Consider the following 26,365-nt stretch of genomic DNA (forward strand, 5'->3'; position numbering starts at 1 on the left):
ATCAGGGTCTAATCCTTTTCCACAGACACCATGAAAGATGTCACCAGTCCCAGATGTCCAATTCCTATTACCACTATTATCCCTTCTCTCTGAGGAGTTCTGCCCAGTAATTTGTTTCAAGTTGTCCAACCTGATTCCCAAAGCCCTACTGCCAGAGACAGGGAGGGGAGCAGAGGAAAAGCAGTCATGACAAGAAACAGCCACCTTAGAAGTTCAGTTCCAGATGTGATATCTGCTGCCTAAGAGGTTCTCAGGCTGTCCCCTGGAATGTTGTGGTTCCCCCCTCGAAGCCCTCTTCACTCTCACCCGGAAGGACATTTCCACGTTCTCCCCTCCCCAGATCTCCATCTGATTATCATAGGTACCGATGTGCTCAAAGTAGGACTTGGAGATGGAGAAGAGGCCACCAGCAAACGTCGGGGATCTGGAGAGAAAGAGGGAGAAGCATATGCATCATCTGGGGGAAGAGGAGTGGGAGCCTGGTGTGGAAAGGTGTGGACTCACTGCTGACACCTCTAACCTATCCCCAGCCCCTTTCCCGGGATGTGCATCCCCTCTTCCACAAACTTGTTTACTTAGCCAATGTTTATTGAGCTTTTATCATGTCTTCTTTACTTTCTAGGTCAAGGAGAGATTTAATTATCATTACTCTCTTCTAAAACGTACCCATTCGTTCGTTCAACCAAGGATGTGTTAAATATCAGTCACCAGGGCCTGTGCTAGGCATACAGAGCTAAGAAAGACAGATCCCATTCTCTGAGAGCTCAGTCTGTCAGTAGAGGATAAAGCTACCATTGTTTGTTTGCCTTTTGGCAGCAAAGTTCCTAGAGCATAGTAGATACTCAGTTATTAGAAGCTATGTGAAACTGTTTTTGGAAATAGGATTCAAACCATGAATGAATTAATATTATGAACTGAACTGATTTTATTCTCTTTCAGTGTTCCTGGCACTCCAGGGACTAGAAAGCCACAGTTTTAATAGGAGCCCAGCCCTGTTGCTTAATACTGAATGAGCATTGGGGAAAATCTGCTAGCTGCTTTGAACAGAGGCAACTCCTGGAAACAGAATAGGAAATGAAATGACATCAAGCTCAACTTGTACTAAAGGGAGCATCTTGTACTAAAGGTTACAAAAAGATTCTGGCTTTCAGACAAAAGCAAAGAGGCACAGACCCATATAAAGGTAAATTGACAAAAACATCTCACTCCTAGAATTTATATATCATGTTGCTCATAAGATTGGGGGTAGGTGGCTGGGCTAAGGGTTGAAGATGTGGGTAGGGGCTGGAAGGGGCCCACTATCAGATAATTAATCAGTAGATGTTGGCAGCTGTGCCTGACCAGGTCGCCTGGATGGGGCTTTGCTGCCCCCTTCTGTTGCTTCTTCATGTAGTACAAATATGCTGAAAGATGATCTGTAAACCCAGAACTGATCAAGGTGCTTTACACACAGCAGGGGCTTAGTCAGTGTTCATTGGACTGATCCGTCAAGGCGACTACACAGGAGCCTGACCTTGTTGTTAACCTTGGGGCTGCTCTTGTCACCTTGAAGTTGGCTCCTGCAGCTGCTTTCTGGAAGAAATTTCAGTGGGGAAGCCCTCATGTTCCCGCAGGCTTTCTGTCACTGATTCTGAGGTTCTAAGCTGGCCAAAGTAAAGCCCAGAAAGGCTCAGAGTCCTGGGACTCCAGATGAGCACTTTAGACCTAACCTACTTCTTCTTGGGGGTTTCCCTGACTTGGGCCTTTCCCCTGGCTTTGAGAGGTCTCTCTGACCCAGAAGCCACTGACAAATTACCTCTGAGGATACAGGGAACCTCACTGCAGATCCATAGCCAACAGGCAACACCCTGTATTTCCTGGCCTACTTCTTGGGATCTTCTGGGTCCTTGACCCCTCCTCTCAGCCTCCTCTTAGCTTTCAGAGTAGGGGATGGGAGGGTACTGCACATAGTGCAGAGGGCAAGCCGCGCATGCCACCAGGGAGCACATTCATTCCTTAGACACTAGAGCTTTATCTTCCAGCTGTATGGTCCTTGGACACTGGAGCCAGAGACGTCAGTGATGGGTGGTGGCCAGGTGCCCTGTCCCTGAGTGTGCCACTGTGTGCCTGGCTCCCAGCTTGGGCTAGAGGGGCTTTGTGGCTGCACACACCAAACAAAAGACATCTGTGAAACAGGCAGATGGCCAATAGTTCTAATTTCTTTTCTCCCTCTTGCCTTCTCTTTTCCTCTCTCCCCTTTCTGTTGCTTCCTCTCCTCCTTCTAATGGAGACAGAGCAGCTGGCTGTTCAGGATTCTTGGGATTACTTCCTGTGGCACCCACCTGAGCCCTCTCTATTGAGATTCTGGGCTGCATTTTCTTAGGACTGGGCATGTGGAGGGGAAAGGACTCCAATGCTCTCTTCCTTCCAGGCCTTCCCTCTTACCTCTGCTCACTATATCCCCTACCTCTGCTTCACTCCAGCCCAGATACACATTCATTTGACTCCTAAGTTTCCTGGCCAGTATAAGAAAACAATGGCAGATAATCACAGGACACTCTAAAAGTCACTCCCCAACTCAGTTTGGCTGAGACATTAGCTAAAATAAACTTGTGGTCTCTAACAGCGCCAACGGGCAATTGGAGAGGGAAAGACAGGGTAGGTGTTTGGGGGGAAGGTTAACCTAGGTGGGCATTAAACAATGGGTAAGCTCTCCTACATCCACCCTATAGCTCAGGGGTTGGTGAACTATGGCCCAAAGGCCAAATCTGGCCTGGCTTTATGTGAGGTTCTGGGGCAAAGAATGGTTTTTACATTTTTAAAGGATTGTTTAAAAGAAACACAAACAAGGAATATTATGCAACAGACTGTATGTAGCTGGCAAACCTGAAATATTTACTCTTTGGCCCTTTACCAAAGAAGTTCAGGGCAACTGTAACAAACTGCAAACTGCAGAACACTTGTCTTTATTATTTTAATGTTTTCAGTCTTTTCAAAGTGAGTGACCTGGGAGCTCATGCCAACCCCTCTTATTACAATGGCTGTTCAAGGATGGCCACTACCCACTGTGTCTCAGCACCTCTGCAAGCAGCAGTCATGGCCTTCTATGTGTAGGAAGGACTAGATGACATAAAGTGTGTGAAGCACTTAGTCCAGTGCCTGGCACACAGTAAGTGGCAGGTAAAGGCAAGCAGTCTAGTGCCATGGTTAGGAACATAGATGCTGGGTCAGACAGGCCAGGATGGGAATCCCTGTTCCATCCTTTGCTGCATGATCTGAGGCGAGCTGTTTATCACTAAGAACCTCAATGTTCTCACCTGTAAAACACTAATCATAGGGGATGAAGATTAAATAAAATATGTCAAGTGCTGATAGAGCACCTAATAAATGTTGACCTGAGATGGTCCAAGTCCCTAGAACTGGGCGGGTCTGGGACTGTGGAGGCCAGGTTGGGGGCTCATCAGGCTGTGGTCCTTACTTGATTGGGTAGGTCTCATCCTTGCGCCTCTGCCTTTCGTGTAGAGGTAGAGTCTCCCAGCCGAAGGTCAGGCTCCAGTCAAAGTTGCCACGGCTATGGACTTTGCCCTTCTGGACAGGCTTGGAGAACTCAAAAGTGTTAAGGTCAATGGTGACGATGTCTGGGCTCACCACCACTGTCTCATCCTCAGTGATGCGAGCTAGGAGGGGCTCCAGCCAGCCATGGTAGCACTCACCTGCAGGCTCAGACCAGGAGACAGCTGTCAGGGCCCTGATTACAGCTGAGCCCATGCCCCAGGCCAGCGGGGAGACCCAGGAGGACAAGAGAACCCTCCCTTCATTTCCTAGCCACAGGCAGAGAAACACAGGTAGGCTACACAGCTACACAGAGCAGAGAGAGAGCTCCTGAGAATCTCTTAACTTCCCCTCCCTCACCTAAAGATGCAGGCAGCTATGGAAGGGAGAATGGAGGTCTCAGAGGAGAAACATGGTCAACTCAAATGATCCAAAAGCATGGGCATCTTCGGGTCTCCAGCCTGTCCACTGAATCAGCCCTCCCCGCCCAAGTGTGGACTATTGAAGCAGATGTCCTCTCTCCTGGGAATATCTGCATCTCAAGTGTCAGCTCCAGTTGTAGAATAACAATCCCTTTCATTTGCTAGGCCTTTGAGATTTTAAATGAAATATAAATTAAATATAAATACAAATATATAGGTTGGTATCCTCTCCCCATCTTACAAATGAAGAAACTGAGACTTGGCTGGTGGCAGAGCCAGAACGCAAACTTGGGTCTCCTGACTCCCAAGTCTAGGGCTTTCCCCAATATATATCACTGCTTTTAGGGAAGTTATTTTTCCCTGTCAATGGTGGGAGGGGTTTTGGTTTGGGGAAGAGGGAGGCCTTCCTGGCTCCAGGTGGCCCCACAGGAAAAGCCCCACACAAATCAGTTCCGGCAGTGGCAGGAGGCGTCTCTGAGGGGCGGAGTGCAGAACAAGGTACAGATCATGGGAGAGAGGGATGTCTGGGGCTCCAGAGCACACTCCAGCAATTGTGGGGTGATCACTTGTTTTAGGGTGTGTGTGCCTGATAAAATATCTGTGGGATTGGGGTGAGAAAGGGTTAGAAAAAGCTGGGGAGAGTCCCAAGCCTCCTTCGCTCCTGGAACAGAGCAGGAAGGGGCTGTGGTCACAGCTTCATCCTGCCAGGCCGTGGGGTGGACAACAGTATAGCCAGGGCGGCACTCATACTCACAGTGGGCATCCAGGAAGGTGAGCACCTCTGCCTGTGCCACGCTGGCTCCCAGCAGTCGGGCCGTGATCAACCCCTTCCGCTCCTCCTGCCGCACCACCCTCACGATCTGCAGCTGCTTCACGTACTGTTCCAGTTGCTCCTTTAAATACTCTGGAAGGGACAGTGTCATTGTTGTCAGCTCACCACTTTGTAGCAAACCTAATTCCCTGTGCGCACCAAGTCCTGGTGCTCTCAGGCCTCCAGCAGGCCTGCATTTTTAACCCTCCCACACCTAGTGCACTAAGCAATTCCATGGCAGCAGATGGTGGGGAAGGGGTACAAGGGGGAAGTCCTGCATGGGGCCGAGTGCACCCTGCCGCCCCAAGCCCACCTTGCCAGGACACTGGCTCTGCAGTGTCAATTCTGTGCCTGTCTACCTAGGCACCTTCTCTAATGTCTGAGACACGACCTCAGAGTTGTGTTTCTTTGGTCTAAATCAAACGTAAACTTCCGACAAAGTCTCTCAGATGCCTCTCTTGGTCTCTGCACACTTTCAGCCACCATCTTTCAGAGCCAGGATTCCAGCCTCCTCTCCTATCCACACCCAGTGTTTGTGGCAGTCGTTTCTCAGTGTGTGATTCCCTGTCTCCCAGGATCCTCAAAATAAGTTTGCCAGGTAGAGCACACAAATGTTGATTTCTTACTTGCTGGATCAGCAGCAAGAAGTCTAATTCTAATCTTCTTTATTACCTCCTCTGCATGTGGAATTTTTTAAGAAATGAAAAGATGCCAAGCAGCTTTTTAATTAAATTTAAAACATGTACCAAGCACCTGCCATTGGCCAGGCTCAATAGTGAGCCCAGCCACCCAGGAAACTGGTGACCAGTGACTTGCCAGAGGTAGTGCAGGGCTGGGAGAGCCTGCAGGGGGACAACTATCCTGAATCTGGGGGTGGGAAAAGTTTTTTGAAGGGAGGGGTATCCTCTGCTGAGATCTTCAGTTCCTTCTGAGTGGGGGCTTACTTCATAATCCTGTTATTCAGTCTGAAATCCTCAGAGCATTAAAAATAGCTATACTCTGAAGCAATTCATCTGGAAACATATTCCAAATCTTACTTATGTTTTATTAACTGCGATTTTGGTTTATCCATGCCACTGTTCTGTCCTTAACTGTACAGAATGGAGTTGCTTGTAGTTTCAGAAGTGGAGGTGGAGGGCAGGTGTGACATAGGATTGTGTCCTTTCTCTTTTGAGCTGTGGATCAGCCCAGTCTCAGACCTTGCTCCAAACACAACACTATACAAACTGTGGGGCCTGAAATCAATTTGGGGTGGGGTGATCTCTCTCTCTCTCTCTCTCTCTCTCTCTCTCTCTCTCTCTCTCTCTCTCTCTCTCACACACACACACACACACACACACACACACACACACACACTGCCCAAATATTGATACTTGAGCACCTACTATGTCCCAATCATTGAACTAGGTGCTTTCACATTGACTTTCTTATTTAATATTCTCTATGAAGATTAAATCACTATGAAATAAGGAGTATTGTTGCCAGTGTTTGTAAGTTAAAATTAGCCTCATTTGGCAGCTTCAGCCCAGCACTCACTTAGCAAACACCTGCTAACTCACTGCTTAGGTACTACCCTGGGCAGGGAGGAACCTGGTCTGGGTCCTGCCTTTAAGGAGCTCCAAGACTCATAATCCAATTACAGCCCCCAAGTGCTGGCTCTAACAGGAAGAAGGGAGGAGTTCCAACCAAGTGCCTAACCTTCTCAGCATCGCTGATATTTCCCCTGAAATCTTGCTTCACTGTGCTCACAGGAAGTTCATGATGATGGAAACAACTCAGGGACTAAACATCATAGGAAGTGGGTTTTGTGGTAAGAGGCTGCGAAGTACTAAGCTGTGAACCTCAGGGGTGCTTGAGCTCTGCACGCCTTTCTCCCATACCTCAGGTGGGTAGGCTGCACCTGGGGGTTCTGAGCATGGGTGCAGGCCTTTCTAGGGGAGTGAGACAACTCTCCTAAGTTATGCCCCTCTGACAGTCTTCCTGTCATACCCCTGGAGCCACTGGACATATGTGCTTCAGAGTTCTGCAGAACAGAGATGAGCACGAAGACTCAGAAAACCCATCCATACTCTTTTATGTCCCCTAGACAATAACCTCCTAATTTAAGTTTAACACCCTACCACGCCAACCCAGTTTCATTCCCCATGATGGGAGTCTGGAAGATCCTGTGACCTCCAACATACATGCCTTACTCAGTCTCATCAATATGCAGATGACTCCTAGGTCTCCTTTCTCGGCCTTGCCACCTTTACTTGGATGTCTAGCAGAGCCACAAACCAAACATGCCCGAAAAGGAACTCTAGATTTCCTCCCAAGTTGCACCCCTGGCTCCCCTGTGTCAGTACACGGTACCTGTGTCCCTCCAGCTACTCCAATCTAGGAGTCAGGCTGGAGTTTCCCCTTTTCTCATCCTTTACAATTAGTCATCAGCAAGTATTCCCAGTTCTCTCTCTTGGTCCCCGCTGTCACCGAGCAATGTTGTAACTGGTCTCCTGGCCTCTATTCTATACACTCTTCCCAATCTATTCTTGACACAGCAGCAGAGTTCTCTTGTAAAACTAAATCAGGCCCTGGCCGGGCAGTTCAGTTGGTTAGAGCATCATTCCGATATGCTAAGATTGCGGGATTGATCTCCAGTCAGGGCACATACAAGAAGCAACCAATGAATGCATCAGATAGTGGAGCAATAAACTGGTGTTTCTCTTTCCCTCTCTCAAATTAATAAATTAAAAAAACAAATAAATCACATCATATCACTCCAATGGTTTAAAGTTGCACTTTCCCTGACTGGTGTGGCTCAGTGGGTTGGACATTGTCCTGCAAATCTAAAAGGTCAATTCCAGTCACGGCACATGCCTGGGTTGTGGGCTAGGTTCCCCAGTTGGATCATGCGGGAGGCAACTAACTGATCGATGTTTCTCTCTCATATTGATGTTTCTCTCCCTCTCTCCTTCTTTCTCTAAAAATAAATAAATAAAATCTTAAAGTTGTACTTAAAAACAAAGCTATAGAAAAATCCAAACAGTATTGTGGTTACTCAAAAAATTAAATATAGCTGAATATTTGTGACTTCAGATGTAATAAACCTATTATTTTAAAAGAAAAAAATTAAACATACAATTACCACATGGTCCAGCAATTCTACTTCTGGGTATATACCCCCAAAAAAGTGAAAACAGGGACTTAAACAAATATTTGTACACTGATGTTGATGGCAGCATTATTCTCAATAAACAAAATGTAGAAATAACCCAATGTCCATGGATAGATGAATGGATAAACAAATCTGGTTTATACAAACAATGAAACACTCAGCTAATCCAAAGTGCTACCCAAATGTCTCTTGCATTTCCTGACTTCAGGCTGCCCCTCTCCTTTCCTTTCACCTGCTGATCCCTCTACCTTCCCTTTCTACAGCACCCCTTCCTGACCAGCCCCGCCTCCTCACTCCGCCTCTCTCCATAAGGAACTTAATCACTGAGGGTCCTGTTCATGTCTCAACTTGCCGGGTCCTGGATATGTGCCTGATTTCCTCCCATCCATCTAGCAAATTCCCACAGGTGGGAGGCCTAGGCTCAGTTTCCACAAGGGGCAGGGCAGGGCTTTTGATACGGGGGTGCCCTTTTTAGGGCACAATAGACCGATGAGCCTTGGGGCCAGTTTTCATAAGCTTGTGGAGTGTGCCCAACGAGGAACAGACCTGCCATCTGACCTGGCCAAACAGGAGTCAAATCTGTGCTCAGGGTTAAGACTGAGATAGGTAAGAGAAAGTTCCCCAGCCTGCCACTGGGCCTCTCCCACACCAGCACCAGGTGTCCATATCCTCGTGGTCTTAGAGCACAGCCAAGTACCTGGGTAGAAGGATAGAGAGCACGGACATTGTATTTCAGCAGAGACACAGCTCTCCTTTGTGTGTGCGTGTAATGAGAGCCAACTAATCTGATCAAATGGTCAAATGTGTGGAAAATTTTATCCTGCTGTGGACCACAGAGACTTCTGACCATGGATCTGAGTTTTGTCCTTTTCCCCCCTGGACTGAACATTGCTGGAAGTATCCCAAGTGTCCAAAAGCCCTCATGGTGGGGTTATTTATCCTAGGGTCCACAAAGTCCCTGGAATTACATGCAGAAATGTAGATGTGTGCACACTGTTGTAGCAATTCTGCACTATTCCAGGGAAAGGGGCAAAGCTTTTAACAGACTCTCAAAGGATGCCAGGACCCAGAAAACTAAGAATGATAGGTTTAGGAGTTTCAGGTAGGTGATTCCAAGATGCTGGAATTGGCCCTGAGAGAGAGCCCAGGAGTCACCCAGAGAGAATGCCTGCTAGGGGGCAGGCACTTTGGAGGGGATATAGGGGCCACTGCAAAGTCCACCCTATTAGGCACAGGCTGCTGTGCCCTTTCGATGCTGCCTATGTCAGCCTGTCATTATGTCATCTGTCTGGTCTGGTCAGAAGGATTTGCCTAACTGGGCATTATGCCTTACGGACTCAAAAAGTTCTGGGTGACAAGTAGAAACAGTTTAGAACTTCTACCCCATGTGATCAAGCGAAGAAGTACCTGAGGGATGGGTAGCATAGGTTTGGGGGAGAGGGGTTGCCAGAGAACCCAGTTTGAGAGGAAGAGCAGCTGATACACTTGCTCCCCATTCCATACAACCATTCCATTGCTACTAAGGGGCCACTCTCAAGCCCTTCCCCATCTCTACCAAACTCTTTGCCCTTCCCTTTCTGGAAGCCTAATCTTATGCTCCTTGTCCACCAGACTCTCTCACTGCATCTGTGATACTCATTCGCATTTGCTTTGTCAGTGCTGCTAGGCATCTGTCCTTCCTGGGGAAATGGGAACTCCCCAAAGAAATGGACCCACCAGTACTCATGCTCAGCTCCTTGTTCCACTGCTTTCCCCAGGGAGTCAACTGTCTTCATTTTTAGAACAGGAAACTGAGGTTCAAAGAGGCTAAGTGTATCTTGCTCAAGGTCACAGAGTTAAGAGGCAGAATTGGTATTTGAATTTTCCTGTTGGCCTCCCTCGTTCATGACCTTTCACGTCTGTTAGGGGTGTGTTACAGGCCACACTGCTGTGGTTGGTGTTGTAAGGGGCCATCTGAGCCATAAGGGTTGTTAGCTTTTTCAGTACAAGATCTGTCTCATTCATTATTTGTCATGTTATCCTCTATGCCTAGGTCAGTGTCAGGCACAGAATACTCTGTAGATGTTTGTGGAATTACTTTAAAGGTATGGGTGGAAGTCTGGTGAGCGTTGTCACTTGCCTATTACCAACTAGAGCAAAGAAGGCTTCTGAGGTGGAATCTTTTAGGAGCAGAGGGGTGGTGTAGTAGGAAGGAAACAGAGGGGAGGTGCATCCCCATGCTCTGCTCTGACCTCTCCCAGTTTCTGACTTGCGGTTGGGGTTGGCAGCTCTAAGGGAGTCTTAAAAGTATGAACTTCTAAGCTTTTGGAGCTCTATGGTAAAGTGAAAATGAAGTCCAGGCTCCAGAAATATGGTCTCCCTGCCTCCTGTCCCTGACTGTATTGTTCCTCACCTGTCCTTTCCTTGCTCCTGGCCTTTATGATGAGCTGTGATGGCTGGCAGCAGGCAGTGACGGTGCCCGCTCCCTTGAGAGAACCTGCCCTCCTTCCAAGAATTACAGAGGAGACACCAGCCCCCTCCTCTGCACTCACCCTCAGTGCTGGCATCATCCACTAGTATGATCTCCTTCAGCAGGATGGCAGGGGTGGTGTGCAGGACACTGTACACTGTTCGCAGCAGCGTAGACCAGGCCTCGTTATGAAACACAATGATGACACTGGTGGTGGGTAGTGGTGGGCACCGCCGAAACTTCTGGTCGACACATCTGGAAGGATGAAAGTGTAGATACAGCTCACCATGTCCCTCAGAGTTCAGGGGTCAGGAGGGCTCTGTGCACAGATACCCATATCCACCCTCTGCTCCTTGGAACCACCAGTCTGCATTCTCTGTTACAGCTGAAATAGTTGCTCCTGTTCCCAGCTTATGCTGTATTTGCCACCTACTCTGAGCCTCTGCACAGGTCCTAGCCAAACTACTCCAAAACCCATTTCCCCCAGAGCTGGCTTAATGACCCAGCTGTGATGCTGAGGGCCCCTTCCTGCTCTCTCTCTGACTTCCCTTATCTGCTCTAGAAGTTCCCAGGGCTGACTGTTTTTCTCAGGAATATGTGTACTGCATAAAGTGTAATCCAATCGAGAGGTTCCAGAGGGGAAGTAATAAAGGGCAAATTTGACATCTGAGAAGTGACTACAATTTTCATATTCTTCTCATTACACTTTACAGTTCTTCTCTAATGCATTTCCTCATTAATTCCCTGTGACCTGACACTACTATCACAATCAGTTTCCTCTGACCTTTTCTCTTTCCTCATCCACTTCAACCACGCCATGGCAGTTGGCCATGCTGCTACCATTTTGACACTCCATCTCAGGTGGGGGTGTGAATGTGTGAATCCTAGATCACAAGGAATCATGTGGCCTAACACCCTTTCTTATCCCCTCTGCTAGTAAGAAAGATTTTTCATACAGCCTCCCCTGGCAGCCCTTATGGCCCAGTACCCATCCCTCCCTTCTGAGGAGCTCACAAGAATTTCAGTGGCTCCAGTTTCTAGGATTATAATACTTGGTCACATTCTGAGGAACCCCAGGTTCACAACCCTAAAGAATCACGAGTTTGGGGTTGGAGGGTGCCATGTGACAAAATGCCAATAAAGGTATAATTCTTGAGTTGGGAAAGACAAGTCTAAATGAGAAAGACACAAAAATCTTGGACTTGAGGACAGTGAACACAGCCTTGGCCACATTAGAGTGAGGTGGCTTGCAGCTCAGAGATCTAAGTGCTGGTTCATTGCCCGGGATTGAAAGTATAAACAGCTTCAAATCAAGGCTGGAACAAATTCATGGTCTTGTGCACCTTCACCGGAGGACAGAAATCAGGAGGCGTCGGCACAGTCTTGACCACGAGGGCCGCTGTCAGGAAATGGCCCTTTCCCAATGCTCAGCAGTGGAGTCCCACAGTTTCTGGGGTAGGGCCACTGAATCAGTGGCCTGGAATCAGTTTCTCTCAGTCACCCCGTAAGGGTCCTGGTCTCTGGCCCAGAGTTCTCTCTCTTTTTTTCCCCGGTTCTCTTTTCTGTATCCTGTCACCTTCATAATTGCGCTTCACTCTCACAGGTCTCCCTACTCATCTGGCCTGACCAGAATACTCTCAAACCCCAACCCCTGGAATAAGGACACCTGGTCTGCAAAAGGAGTGAGGGTGTAGAGGAAATCCTTGCCTATATTCTAAAATCCCCAACAGCTCTTTACCTGGCACTTGGCCCATGGTCATGGCCACACCAGCCGCACCTTTGGCAGAGCCCTGGCCTCACCCCATGACTCTGGGCGCTACTTACTCAGGGGATCGAGTGTCTGGCCCCAGGGCCCTCTGCAGGGAGATCCGGTCACTGGCAAAGGCATTGAAGCAGTGCTTCTTATAGCCTTCTTCTTTTTCCTGGGTCTCCAGAGGGGTCCACTTGTCCTTCTGAAATGCTTTTCCATCTGCCCCAGGGCCACTGGGGTCCTGTGGTGGCCGTTCCCAAAAGGGCTTCAGTTCAGCTGGGGTATAGAACCCAGGGAGGCAGGACTTGTTTGTGGAGACCAGTGTCTCCTGGGGCTCTGGAGCCCTGATCTGGAACTTGGGCATTGATTCCTTAAGGTTGTTCATGGCTCCTAGCATGAGGTCCAGGACGTGGTCCTTCTGGCTCACCAAGGACCTCAGCCATGGTTTCTCTGTGGCCTGTTCCCTGCTGCTCACATCCCTCTGCAGGATGAAGAGGAAGAGCACAAAGGCGCTGCCCACCATGGCCAGGCGCAGGGCCATGTGGCGTCTGCGGAGGAGTCTCATCCTCTAGAACCAATGGGGACCCCAGTTTAGTCAGTTCCAGTGCTGGGTCTGACCCTGGAAATTGCTCGATATGTCCTGGTGGCCACACCTTGGGACCTGAGCCTGAGAAGAGAGGGGATGAGGGAGAGAAATAAGCCAAGGCGAGGGTGGAGAGGGAGTCAGGTGGGTTTGGGATTTAAGACCAGGCTCTGTTGTTGAATGGTAACATCACCTTACCCAATCATTTAACTTTCCTGCACCTAAATTTTCGTCCATCCACACAATGGAGAGACTGGAATCAGTGTTTCTTTTCTGCCCTAAGATTCTGACATTGATGATATAGAATAACCAGAACACTGAAAGTCTAAATGCAAAGATTTAACTGACGTAACCACTTTGGGAAACAACTTGGCAATTTCACTCCTAGTTTTATATTCCAGATAGACTCCAGTGCACATGAGCCAGGAGGCATGCGCTGGCACATTTCTAGCATCACTGACTGAAATGGCAGAGCAACCATCCAAATGTCCATCATCAGTCAAATTAATAAACAGAATGTGAAATATATCCATATTATGGAGTATTCTACATCAATGACAAAGAATGAACCACTTCTATGTGCAACATTGGGGATGCAATGTTGAGTGAAAAAAGCAAATTGCAGAAGGGTACATATAGTATGATTCATTTATAGAAAATTGTAAATGTAAACTAAACAATATATTGTTTATTAAAACAAAAATGAATACAAAATATTGTTCATGAAAACAAAAATAAACGTGGTAAAGCTTTAAGGAAAACTAAAGGAACGGTGAAACTAGAGTTTCTGTAGAGGGAGGAGAGACAAGGGAACAGAGGCACACTAGGGCTTCAAAGTGAAGTGTTTTTTCTTAAAGTGGATGGTGGCCGCTATTGGTACTGTTACTTCTTTTACCCTGAACATATTTCGTAAATATTCTTCTGTATCTACTCATATTTAACAAGAAACAGATATCTAAGATTCTATGACAACACCTTTCATGCAGGACTGAGCTTTGATGTTCATCGGCTTACACCTTGGACATACACATGATCCCACAGCTCAGAGGATGAATGTCTGCAGAATTTTCTGTGGAGAGCTCTGGAAACACAAGTTTCCCTTCTTAAGCATCAGATGTTCCTGGCAATGGACCTGCACACAAATCCCAGTTCTGCCCCTTCTAGTAATAGCACCTACCTCCTAGGGTTGTTACAAGGATTAATACGTTCAATGAAACAATCATGGAAAACGCTTAGTAGTCTCTGCACACAGTAAATTCTGAAAAAGCATTAGTTTTTATCATTAGCGGCTGTGTGACCCTTGGGCAAATTACTTAATCTCTCTAAACCTCAATTTCCTCATCTATAAAGTGGGGATAACTAATACCTAACTCACAGGGCGTGGTGAGGATTAAATCAGAGCTAATGTACGTAAAATCCTCGGCAGAGTGCCTGGAACATACTAATCCCTCAGTAAATGGTATCAATTATTTCTATTATTATAATTAATAAGTCCCTGCTCAGCTTTCCAGCAATTTTCCTCAAGCACCTGGTCCTTGGCCAAAGCCACACTCATTACCCTGTGCCATGTCTTGCTTAAAAGTAACTTCATATGAGCTATTTAATTCTGTTACTTAAATACGAAAGCTCCTGCCTGTGGAGAAGCCAGCTATCTGGAGTCACTTGGATCTGGGGAATATGATCTCAAGGGGGAGCACAGGTCACTCTGGGCTAGGGGAGACAGGTGGTTTTCTTTTGTAACATCAGACTCAGCAGCAGCATCAAAAATCAAATAAAATGAAATCCCTTTGAGCATCTATTTTGTTTTAGATATTGTTTAGAAGATGGGAGAGGAGGTTTGCTCATTTTGTCAATATTGATGAAGCACCTACTATATGCCAGGTGCTCTGCTGGATGAGGGAGATAGAGATGAGCAAGCCCAGCCCTCAAGGAGCATACAGTCAACTGGGGGAGTCAGATTTTAAATAAAGATCACTCAGTGAGAAAATGACATAATAGAGGTCCCCTTGAGTGCTGACAGAGAGAGGATACAGGAAACTCAGCGAGTGGGGGAGGATGACCTCTGGAAGAGGTTCTGCAGGGGGAGGGGGCTGGGCTGAGCACTAACCCACTAGTAGGAGTTGGCCAAGCAAGGTGAGCACACAGAGGCCTAGAGGCAGGAGACAGCATAGCCGACCAGAGAACAGCAAGTAGATTGGAATTGTGGGAATTTGAAGTCTGATGGAAGTAGTAGAGGATGGGCCTGGAAAGTCATCATGCCAAGGAGTTTGCTAATGACCTCAAATATGAGGAGCAATACAGGATTAGCGGGAGCTCAGCATTACAGGAAGAACAATATGATAGCTGGTGGAGGGTATCTAGGAGACAGACCTGATTGGCAGCTGGATGACCAATTAAGAGGGGCTTGGGATGTGACCCAAGATAGCAGCAGTGCTTGGCGGAGGAGGGAGAATGTGGTGCTAGAAAAACTTGGGTGACGGGTGGGACAGTTCACTCCAGCAGGGGCACAGAGGTATGACAGAATTGCTTTCCCCATGGGATTTTAGAATCTAGTTGGAGAACAAAAACTGGTACCACTAAGTCTAGGCAGCACCTGTCTAGGGAGTGGGAAGGAGCAAGAAAAAGATCTTTCCCTGAATACCCTTTTGTACTTTGAACCTGACTATATTACCTATTCAAAAAGTAATAAAATTAAAACACTAGCACAGACAGTAAGTGCCAAGTTGAAAGAGGCAGAGTTCCCCAATGGGCTTGAAGAGGGCTTCAAGGAGGAAATGGGGATTCAGTGTGGAGGGAGTTTTCTGCACCAGGGGTTGAGCTATGCTGGGCTGACACAAGAAGTTCTGCTGGAGCTAGACATCTCAGAAACCCTGGAACTGCCCCAGCTAAGCACAAACGGAGTCCAACCGAATGGGGAAGGGTCTGCCATGACAGTGTCAAACTGTCCTGCAGGCTGCACTTCCCTGAAATGGAGACAGCCTCATAGATAGAGAACAGGCTGACAGTGGTGCGGGGTGGGGAGAAGGGGAGGGAGCTGGAGGGCTCAGTGGGTGGAGAGACTGCCAAAAAAAAAAAAAGGAAAATAAAATAATTTAACTCTCTCTAAAAGAAACAAAAGTGTGTTAACAGCTTAGTTACCAACTGCTGCCAAGTGTTTAAGACTCACCTCCTCCAGGAAGGCCTCCCTGACCAACTCACAAAGAATCACTCAGGTCACTTCAACTCCCTCTTCCTGGCATTGCGCTGTGTCCCTCGAAGTACGGTTGGCCTTTATTCCTTTTATTTCTCCTGAAGAAAGAGACCTAGGGTTAAATTGAGCCCTTCCCAGGCATCTGTTCTCTCCATCCAACCTGGCAGTCTAAGGCTTTCTCTCTGGAGCCTGCAATTCCTCAAGGTACTAACCACATCCTGAAATGAAAGGAGACACCTGTGATTAGCCTTGGCAGTAAGGAACTCCGTTCTCTAGTTTGTTTGCTCAGCATGCAGGCAATAGGAAAAGTCACTTAAAAGAGACACATAGTCCGATGGAAGCTAGAAGACTGGGATTAAGGATTCCTGCTCTCTGCATAGATGATTCCCAGAAGCATGGTTAGCAAGGTCGGGGTGGTCACCCTTCCACCAGCCTTGGTGAAGGAAAAGCCCCTCTTTTATGCAGTACTTTGTCAAGTGCAGGGTTTCACTGGATCTTGGCCCCAGTGTCTTGTGTAGCTCCCTCACCCTTGGGTTCCCACAGTATGGCCACCAGGTGCACTGGCAAGTGTGCCCACAGCCCTTATCCACTCATTCCCCTCCTGCTGCTGCTGAGCGTTCATTCCCAATTCTTTTTCCTGCAACGACTCTTGGGATTTCAACACATCAAACCATCTTAGTTTCAGTATTGAGATGATGCCAGAACACAAACTCACCTTCTCTCACTGGTCTAAGAGAACTTAGCCTTTTTCACTCAGCTCAATGTCTATCAAACTGCTGACTGCATCACACTATAGGATTGTGAAATAAATTTAAACTGTTGCAAGTCAGAATAAAAAATTCTTTTAAAAAGATCAGAATGGAATAGAACAAAAAAGAAAATATCGAAGTAGGGCACATGTAAAATAGGCATTGTTTTGTTAAAATTTCGCTTCAGTTATTATACATACATAGTGTTCCAAAAGTCTTAGTGAAGTTTTAAGCTTTAATAACTTCAGAAATAGAAACACTGCAGACTTTCAAAAAACATCATTTTAAAGTTTTATTTAAATTTTTTTTTACCTTATTGAGTTTTATGAATTTTGAATAACACATTTTTACTTTAATGTTTGTCTCAATCAATTGATAATAAACATTTTCTGATACAAACGTAAATAAAAATTTTGTTATTCAAAATTCATAAAGGTAAAAAAATATAAGTTATTACAGTTTCAAATTGTGTTTTTTGTTAGTTTGAATTCACACCTCTGATGTGATTAAAGCGTAAAACTGCCCTAAGACTTTTGGGATACCCTTTCACATGTTAAGTGAGTATGAAATTTCATTGTAAAATGTCTTTCTTACTTTGGTTCACTCATAGAAATCTGAAAGACAAGGAATGACACAGTCTAGCCTTTCCATTTTACTTCCTGGTGTTATCGGAGAAACCCAGGTTCTTCTCATAGACGCAGTAAAGAATTACAGAGCAGCGAACATATTAACATGCATGCAAAGTTTATTAGAGAATGGGTGAGCAAAAGCAAGAGAGGCCAAAGGCTGGGGTGGCAGGCTCACCTTAGTGTGGCCAGAGGCCCAGGGGCCAGAGAGCCAAGAACACCAAGAGGACCAAGAGCACAAGTCCTTTGTTCTGAGGACTGACATAGTTGGCGGGATGGGGGGGCGGTGAAGAAGTTACATATTGATAGACAGGTAAAGGTGGTGCCAGCTTCCCATACCCAATGTTAATGGACTTCTTTCTTTAGGCCCTATGTGCCTGTTCCTGCCTTTCGGCCCTTGGGATGTAAACACAGTTTCAAAGGCTTTCTTTCCCAGATAGTGGAAACAATGCATAGAATTCCAAGGACTTTCCTCCTCCTGTGCTAACATAGTGTTTCCTGTGATATCAGAACACCTGGCAATATTATGAGACCAGGCCTAGGACTGCTGGGTTAGCAGCTGAGACATGTCTCCCTCTGCTTCCAGCCTCCTCTATTAAGTTCTTTTAAGATTGCAATGGGGAGGGTCCTGCCTTTATTTCCCTCTGCTACTCATTCCACTGGAACACTGGCATCCATCCCCCAAGAAGCCTTCTTAGATCTCTAGCAGAGTTCATCTCTCCTGACGTGTCCCTTAGCAGACTGTTTCTACTGCTACTCCCTGCCCCATCACAGCTTTCCCTGTCTGGGAGCAGTCTGTTCTTTCTCACACCTCTGTGAACTCCTGGACCAGACAGGCCAGGTTGTTTTTGTCTCTTTATCACTTGCAAAGTCTAGCACAAGTTTAGTATGTAGCAAGTAGTCCATAAACTCTTGTTAAATGAGATGAAGACAGCCTGGTTAAAACTACAAGGTTAAGCACTGCTTTCACCAAGTGATGTTTTGAATGCACTTATTCGAACACACATTGAGTTCCATGCTATTCTGTTGTTACACATTAGCATGCCACTCTGACTAGGCTTGCCTGTTCGTCCAGCACCCTCATTGCACAGGTGAGGCCAGAGTGGTTAGGTGACTTCTATATTGTCCCACAGTTGTCCCAGGAGCAGATGGCGGTCTCTTAACTCCCAGGCCACTGCTCTGTTTCCACTCTTACCTCCCCCTTGGAGGTCCCCTGGGGAGTTTGTGGACTGGGTTTGGCTCTCTTGAGCTTCGGGCAGGGCTGTTTTTCCTCAGTGTTCCAACTTCATTCTCAGACCTGCTCCCTGCCCCCGCCCCCCTTCCACACACTAAATCCCACTGAATGCTTTAAAGATGTCAAAACTGGAAGTCCCAAGCAAAGTTACAGCTTTTATGAAAGCCAGGATAAATCACACAGAACACACCCTTGCTGGCCAGGTGGCCTCTTTGTAACAAGATTTCTTTCTGTTTATCAACTGAGTTGCTCACCTCCGGGAGATGGAGACGTGGCAGCCAGGAAGTAAGGCACGCCACAGGGGTGTTTGTTCAAGTTAGTCACACTAGGCTCAATTACAGGTTTCTTCCAAAAGAGGTGACTGTGGCCACTCTCACCCAGGGCGCAGGTGTGTGGAGCTGGACATCTCGTTCAGGAGGGAACAAGTCAGTTTCAAGCTACTGGTGGGGGGAAGGGGGCTAGGAGGCTGCTTTGGCCAAACGTCATCCCTTTCTTCCTTGCCATCTCACACAGCACTCATTTCACTTCCTCTGTTCTCATGCTGAGAACACAGTAGCAAATCATCCGCTTCAACCCGCCCCCCTCCCCAACTCTGACCCTTCTGATTACAGAATGCCGAGACGTTTTCACTTTTCTCCATAATTACACCTTTAAGACACTTAAGGGACTGTGGCTTATTTTCCCAGAAAGACACAGTGTAGGTTATTTCTGTAGCCAGTCTATTAACTTCTTTTCCCCGGCATGTCTAGGTTCATTTTATGTTCACATAACATTTTAAGCTTAAGTAACCCAAACACAGATTTTCAGTTGAAATAACCTACCCAATTCTGCTTACACTGTATATCTAGAACAGTGCTTGGCATATATATAGCAGGCACTCAATAAATATTTGTTGACTTATTACAGTTTTTTAAAATACCCTGAAATTCAAAATAATATGTAACCAAACAAGAAGTTCAACAGCTAGATCACAGGTTTTCACTGGAGTTACTTCCAGGCCCTGACAGGTGGGGCAGGAATGTGCAACTGGAGAGTCCTAAAGGAGAGACTGCTGGCTCCTAGGAATCTAGGGAAAAAGAAACTTTCAGGTGGGCATGAGGTGGGATTTCTGAAACTTTGGTGACAGTCAGGCTGGGTTTGAGTAAGGCAAAAAACAAACAAACAAACAAACAAAACACAAATTGAATTGAATCTTATCCCCTGTCGGTTGGGGGTGAGGAGGGAGGATAAGAGCGGGGATAAGAGAGGTGTTAAGAGGAAAGGTATTCCTGAAGGCTTGGACTGCTCTCCAAGGGGGTGAGGGTGAGGTTTGGGGGTGGGTGGGGGCAGAACGGAAGCTTTTCCTTCTCTTCTCACCCTACAGCCTGCTACTGGCTGTAGGCCTTCTACCCAGGGTCACCAGATACTCAACATGCCACACCCTGAACTCAGGGTCCGAGTCCTACTGCCTAACCTAGCCGGCATTCCCAATTTCCCCATTGCGGCCAGTCGCAAGGAAATCCTAGAAACAACCTCTGCTCCTGACCCACTCCAGGGTGTGTAGTTTTGAATCCCTTCTCAGTATCGGTTCACCCCCCACCCACTGCCAAATTCTGCTGATTCATTCCCTGCCTCCAGGATCCTCCTCTTTCTCTCACAACTGTCATCTGAGAATGAGCCCTTATCACCCAACATCTGGAGGATAAGCAGAAGCTGCCTGCCAGCGTCCTTTGCCTTGGGCCTCCCTCTCTCTTTCACAACCAGAACAGCCATATTCTTATTTCTTCAGCACCATTTGATTGCATGTTTCTACATGGCCTAGGCAGTCTGTTTTCTGTCTGCTACTCACTCTCACCAGCTATCTTTTCCTCTTCCATGCCTTTCCCTTATATTCTTGCTAAGCAAGCCATGTTTCTTTTCTCTTTCACATTCTGATTCCAAACTCCCTCCTCCAAGAAGCCTTCTTAGACTAAGGTGTATCTTACTGACCTCAATATCAAGGTGTATTTGTTTCCAAGTTTTACTACCCATGTTTCTCCACGTGGGACTTCCCCACAAGATTTTATGAGGGAGAAGTAACAGGTCTAGACACTAGGCCACCTAGACCCTTTTTTCTTTCTCTTTCCCAGTCCTTAAATCTTGGTCCCCAATTTCTGCCTCTGGAATGCAGTCCACCTAGCTTTCCAACCCCTATGGTATCCCTCTGCCCTGAGGGATTTGGTTCTGCTGTTCCACTGCTCTCATCTTCTGTCCTTTGTTCTCTGTTGTATGTCAGATGTAGAGCTGACAGTGAGGATTGGGTTTCTTCCTTCAAATCTCTACTTAGGACTCAGGACCAGGTTGCACAGGGTACAGAAGAATAACCTGACCCCACAGGACCCCTAGGTGCCACAAAAGAGTCTTCTAACAATCCTTTTTCTCTCCAGACTGAACCCATCCTTGTTCACTGTGCAAGCTTTTTACACAGCACAATTATAGCATTGATCTTGACAGAGACAGTCACTGCCCACACTTGACCTCTCCTTTATTCAAACCCTCATTCTCATTCCCACCAAATGAGAACAGGAGTTTTGGGCTTTCCCAGAGAGGAGCAGGGGGCTGTATGAAGAGCTAAGTTCACCCAAGTCTTTGGCTGAGCGATTCACTGGGGCCCTCTGGTGCATAGACACCTACTCTGGTCCTCAGCTTCACTTCCAGGGTTGAAGATGTTGGAACATGTCTGTGAGAGCCAAAGGAGGTTCAGGACAATATCACCACTTTTAAAATTACTATTTACCATATCAAGTCAAGTAACAGTTATCTTTTCCATTTTACACAGAAGGAAACTGACGCACAGCGAGGTAAAGTAATTTAACCAAAGTCATATCTAGGAAGTAGCAGAGACAGGGTTTGCATTCAGGCCCACATCTCTCCAAAGCCCACTCACTGCCTTAATCATGACACCACCCTGCCTTGCATTTGGCTGGTGCTTGGAGCTTTGCCAAAGCACTTGCATATATACCTCATTTGCTCTCCACCCAGGGAGTGTTTATATGATTTGGCTAAGGTCAGATAGCTAAATTAGTGACAGGGCTGAGTCAGCTGCCTGCCTCCATTATAACCCACTGCCTTCATGAGATTTTATTTATTTATTTTTAGAGAGGGGGGAGGGAGGGAGAAAGAGAGGGAGAGAAACATCGATGTGTGAAACATCGACTGGTTGTCTCTTGCATGCCCCAGCTAGGGACCTGGCCCGCAACCCAGGCATGTGCCCTGACTGGGAATTGAACCAGCAACCTTTGGGTTTGCAGGCCAGCGCTCAATCCACTGAGCCACACCAGCCAGGGCTGCCTTCATGAATTGAGAGACCCTCGGTACTAGGGTTTACTATCCCTCCTGTTCATGACTTCTGTTCTAGGCAATGGCTACATGGACTAAGCCCATGGTCATAGTTTCTGTCCAGTCTTCTCCCACCTGAACTTGGGCTAAGATATTTCTGATCTCAGAAGGTGTCTGACACATATCAGAGCCTCCCCTTTCATGCCTGAGTTCTTCTATGCTGCTGTGGGTGGGAGTCAGCTGTCCTGCTAACTGTGGGCAGTGATTACCAAGGATGAGGCCATATTGGTCACTCCAGTATCCTTCATGGTTGCATCAGCTTCAGACTACCTCTTCCCTTTGACAGTCATGTCCTGTTTTCTGCTCTGGTACCCCTGAAGTATTACCTCTGGGTGCCCAAAGTAAAAGGCATTCTTAAGGAACAGGAGCTAGGGAAGTACCTGCAATAATACTGACTTCTGCTGCATAATTTGAAGCAAAGTATGTAGCATGTACTATCCATCATGTGAATTTGCCTGCCTCATCCTTTTTACCCTTCCTGTGATGGGTAGGGACACAGCTGATCTGTTCGTGAGGAGAATAGGGCTTGAGTAGTATACTACACCCATCTCTGGTAAAATGAACACAAGCCCCAGGTTCTCTGGTATGTCCAGACTTGTTAACCTCTGTGGGTCTGGGGGCAGGCTGAGAGCACAGTATGTATCAAAACCCTCCCTGGGACTGTTGCAATGGGTTGTTGGCTAAGAGAGGGGGTCTGTTCTAAGCTTTGGTGGCAAACTGACACTCCCCCTGCCTGCACCCCACCCCCCATCTACATACACAGGAGAGCTCTGTCCTACCCTCTGCTGAGATCAGGTTCTGGGGGCAAGTAACAAACTATTTCTCCTTTTGGTTAGCATGGGGCTTGGAACACATGACGGAAATCGGGAAGTTGGTGACAGGCACAATCGTGAGCATACATCAGCCTCCCTCCCCACAGTATCACACAGCTCCCACTTGTGAAGGGCCTAAGCCTCCTGAGGGAAGATATCTGAGATGGAGCCAGCTCCCCGGGAGGCTTCTCTTGTCTTGCCCCTTCTGCTTAGGAGCCACATGGCACTGGTAGGAGGTAACCTCTCTGAAAGATTTTCTGTAGCAGGGCACACAGGGTGGCCCAACCAGGGGAGACTGGGCAACAAGAAATGGCAGCGGCATGGGAGGGTGAAGGGAAGAGGTGTAGAGGCCTGGAGGGAGCGCTATGGCCTTGTTTCTCTCCCACCCCACCCCTACAAGCCACAGAGGTCGGAGCTTTTCCTACACTAATGTTTTAAGGCCCAAATGTGGAGGGGATCCTACCAAGGGAAGAGCTAGAGGGCACTGCGACAGATTAGGACCAGTCTGGCACCCTCTTCATTTTATTGGGGGTGTGGTGAGGAGGAAGAGGAGGAGGAGACGATCAGAGAGAGCGAGGACTTGGCAGAAGCCAGAGATTGGAGGGGAAGTCCTGAGAAGGGGGACAACTCTGGGTTTCAAGTCAGGGGGAGGGCCAAAGGGGCCCGTGAGGGTCGCGGGCTGCTTCTGCCACTTACCTGTTGCGCCGAGGCAGAGCCGCAGCCGGGCTGCTCAGTAGCTCAAGGGTTTTCTGACGGGACATCCTGGAGGGCGGGACCTGGGCAGGGCCTGCAAGGCCACTGGGGCGCGTCCTACCCGCCCTTCCCAGGCTAGGTGCGGGCGGGTGCCCGCGGCACCCGGAGCGCTGCTGCGGGCTGCGCCACGCCCCGCACCCCCCAGGGCCTCCAGGAGGCTGGGTGCTGGGTGGGTGGGGTGCCTGGTCCCACGAGATCTCGCCTCCACCTGCTGGCCGCTGCTCGGAGCCCAGCCTCTCCAGATCTCAGACCACCCCAGGGTGCAGTCTCCGCAGAAATAGATTGGAGGGTCCTACACACACCAAAGTCGACAGGCATTAGCGGTGCTGCCGGTGGCGCGCACCAGCGTGTGCGAGAGAACCACACGCTCGGGGGCGGGGGCGCCGCGCCCAGGCAGTGAGGAGCCGGGGACTCCATCCCTGTTTACTTTTCATTGACAGAGTAGTCTTGGGCAAATGACTCCTCCCTTCCCTACAACAGCAAGAACAAATACCTACAATTGTTGTCCAGAATGTACACGGGAGACGGCTGATCACACAGCTACAGTGATGCTCAAACCAGCAGCAACAGTAGCATCTGATAATTTGTTAGATATGTAGATTCTTGGGTCCCACTCTGGACTTAAATAATCCAACTCTCTGGGGATGGGGCCCAGAGATTTGTGTTTTTCAAAGCCCTCCAGGTGATTCTGGTGCACACTCAGCTTTGAGAACCATTGAACGTGTAGTGGCAGGGCTGGCATTAGAATCCAGGTAAATTCAATTCCCGAACTCATGCTCTAAATCATTCCTCTGGGCTGCCCACTGGTCTTGTCCAGCTCTAAGATTCTCTGATGTAATCTTTGGGTCCTTATCTCATATTAGAGTAGTAGCATAGTCAGCTCCAAATAGTCCTGATAATTTTAAAATTTTCTATGGTAGAATCTTAAACCACTAACTGTGTTTTTCTTTTGATATTGAAACAAGTTTGTATTTTTAAGTTTATAAGACCTGGGAGCAGGGGTGTGGGTAAGTAGATCTGAGCAAAAAGATAGTTCTGACATGAACTGGGGCAGGCAAGGGAAGCCACTTGGGATTAACACAGTTGGATGAAGAAGCAATCTTATTTTCCAATCTCAGATCCCACGGTACGATTGAGCTATTCAACAGGCCAAAGGTTTTCCAGTGATGGAGTCTGGAGAAACAAGTCCAGTGGACCATAGAGAGCTTACCCAGCTACACTAGGTCAGGGGAATGATGAAAGGGACATTCCCAAAAGAGTAGAAAGGAGGTGTCCACTCTCTTTTGGCATGGCCAACTAATCCCCTTACTCCAAGAAGCTGAGTAATCCCCTACCCCTCAACTCCCTTTCTTTCACACCAGAGACTTTTTGGGGTTTAAATTCCTAAAGAAAGACTTTCTACAGTAGTTACCTAATCATTCATTTTAGCCCCTTTCTGGACACTCAGGGCTCATTTTGACTCCCACTGCTCCAGTTGCCACCATTCTTGTCACTTGCCTTGTTTGACATCTATCTTTCTCAGAATAAGGGCACTCATTCTCTATTGAAGACTGTGGGATGCTGCCCCTTATTTCTCTCTTTCTGGGAGCTGGGTACTTCTTTACATGTCTGGCCCTACGATTTTTGCTGCACCCTTCCTCTAACTCTGCTCTGTGACCCCTGTGGGTCATGTGGTTCTCACCTGATCCTGGAGCCTTAGTCAGGACCCAGCCTGACCTGAGCGTGACAGGCTAGGCTGGATTCACAGCCTCTGTTCTTCCCCAGGACAAAGTCATAACCACTGGTCCCATTCTAGTTTCCCTAGGAAGTAGCATTAGTCTGTATTCTGTGCACTACTTTCAGGAAGCAACTTACTCATTCAATTTTACTTCAGCTGACTCTGATATTTTTTTAAAGATTATTTATTTATTTACTTTTAGAGATAGGGGAAGAGATGGAGAGAAACAGCAACGTGTGAGAGATACAGCATCGGTTGCCTCTCGTACGCCCCCGGCCAGGGACCTGGCTCACAACCCAGGCATGTACCCTGACTGGGAATCGAACCGATGACCTTTGGTTTGTGGGCCGGCAGTCGGTCCACTGAGCCACACCAGCCAGGGCTGACTCTGATTTTAAATGTGACTTTGAGTCCTTAGAATTATTAGCTGCCTAATTTAGAGGCACGTGTAGTCTACAGGATGTGGGATCCACCCCTAATGTGTCATAGACTGAGCTGTTCCCTCCTAGGAGGAAGGTTGGTTTGGGCTCCCTGCCCTCTACTCCAGGAAGATCTGAAGATGAGCCACTGCAGAATAGTGACTGTGACCTCAGCCTTCCACTGGTGGCTGGCCACTTTAAAAAGGTTTAATTGAAAAAGTTATATAGGCATATGGTAAAAAAAATCAAGCACTATGAAAAGGTATACAGTGAAAGATACATTTCCTTCCTCTCTAAACCTTTGGTCCTTCCCTCTAGAAATCATCTATGCATATTTATGACCAAAACTCTTTCCATTATTAAGCTTTCTGCAGGGACACGCTGAATTCCCTGCTTTGAATTTCATTTTTTCTCACAATCTTATTTTTATTTCTGGTCCATTTTAGATTTTGGTTTTGGGTGTTGAGTTTTGCTTTCACATCAGTGTGCTTCAGGGTTTCCCCCACCATGCAGCAGGAAATGCTGCAGGGAGCGGATCAGTGGAAGCAAGTGAGACAGGAGCAGCTCTGTGAGGCTCTAACATTGGCTTTGGCCTTTATCAAGTCTCTTCCTTCCACACACAGTCCCTGGTAAGGGGACACCCACCTCTGGGTGGGGCAGGATGAAGGAGATTTACCCTTCAGGAGGAGGTGCTGGCTTCACTTAGCGGGGAAAGTTTGCAGAGAAGCCACCTTGAGCTTGTCTGGGAGGTTAGGAGGGAGGGCAGATGGCCTGCTGACATGTCCACCCTACCTACGACTTTCTTCCT

The 26,365-nt window shown here is 47.5% G+C and overlaps 1 protein-coding gene across 2 annotated transcripts in view; it reads right to left on the reverse strand.

The window, feature by feature from the left end:
* The window catches only part of GALNT6 (polypeptide N-acetylgalactosaminyltransferase 6), a 28,855-nt gene extending 5,409 nt beyond the window's left edge, over window positions 1–23,446 (reverse strand). Inside the window, exons 1-7 of one of the 2 annotated variants that reach the window (XM_090273189.1) lie at window positions 23,365–23,446; window positions 15,867–15,988; window positions 12,192–12,784; window positions 10,450–10,622; window positions 4,708–4,857; window positions 3,458–3,692; window positions 307–424 (exon numbers count right to left, since the gene is read on the reverse strand). In XM_090273189.1, coding sequence (XP_090129315.1) covers window positions 307–424; window positions 3,458–3,692; window positions 4,708–4,857; window positions 10,450–10,622; window positions 12,192–12,682 — 1,167 coding nt within the window. In that variant the 5' untranslated portion in view covers window positions 12,683–12,784; window positions 15,867–15,988; window positions 23,365–23,446. Of the gene's footprint in view, window positions 1–306; window positions 425–3,457; window positions 3,693–4,707; window positions 4,858–10,449; window positions 10,623–12,191; window positions 12,785–15,866; window positions 16,109–23,364 lie in introns of both variants that reach the window. The other variant, XM_090273191.1, reaches the window with a different exon arrangement.
* Between the last annotated feature and the right edge of the window lie 2,919 nt (window positions 23,447–26,365).

The sequence above is a fragment of the Furipterus horrens genome, unplaced genomic scaffold (genome assembly GCF_987537825.1).
Source record: "Furipterus horrens unplaced genomic scaffold, mFurHor1.1.pri manual_scaffold_4, whole genome shotgun sequence".
Classification (NCBI taxonomy): domain Eukaryota; kingdom Metazoa; phylum Chordata; class Mammalia; order Chiroptera; family Furipteridae; genus Furipterus; species Furipterus horrens.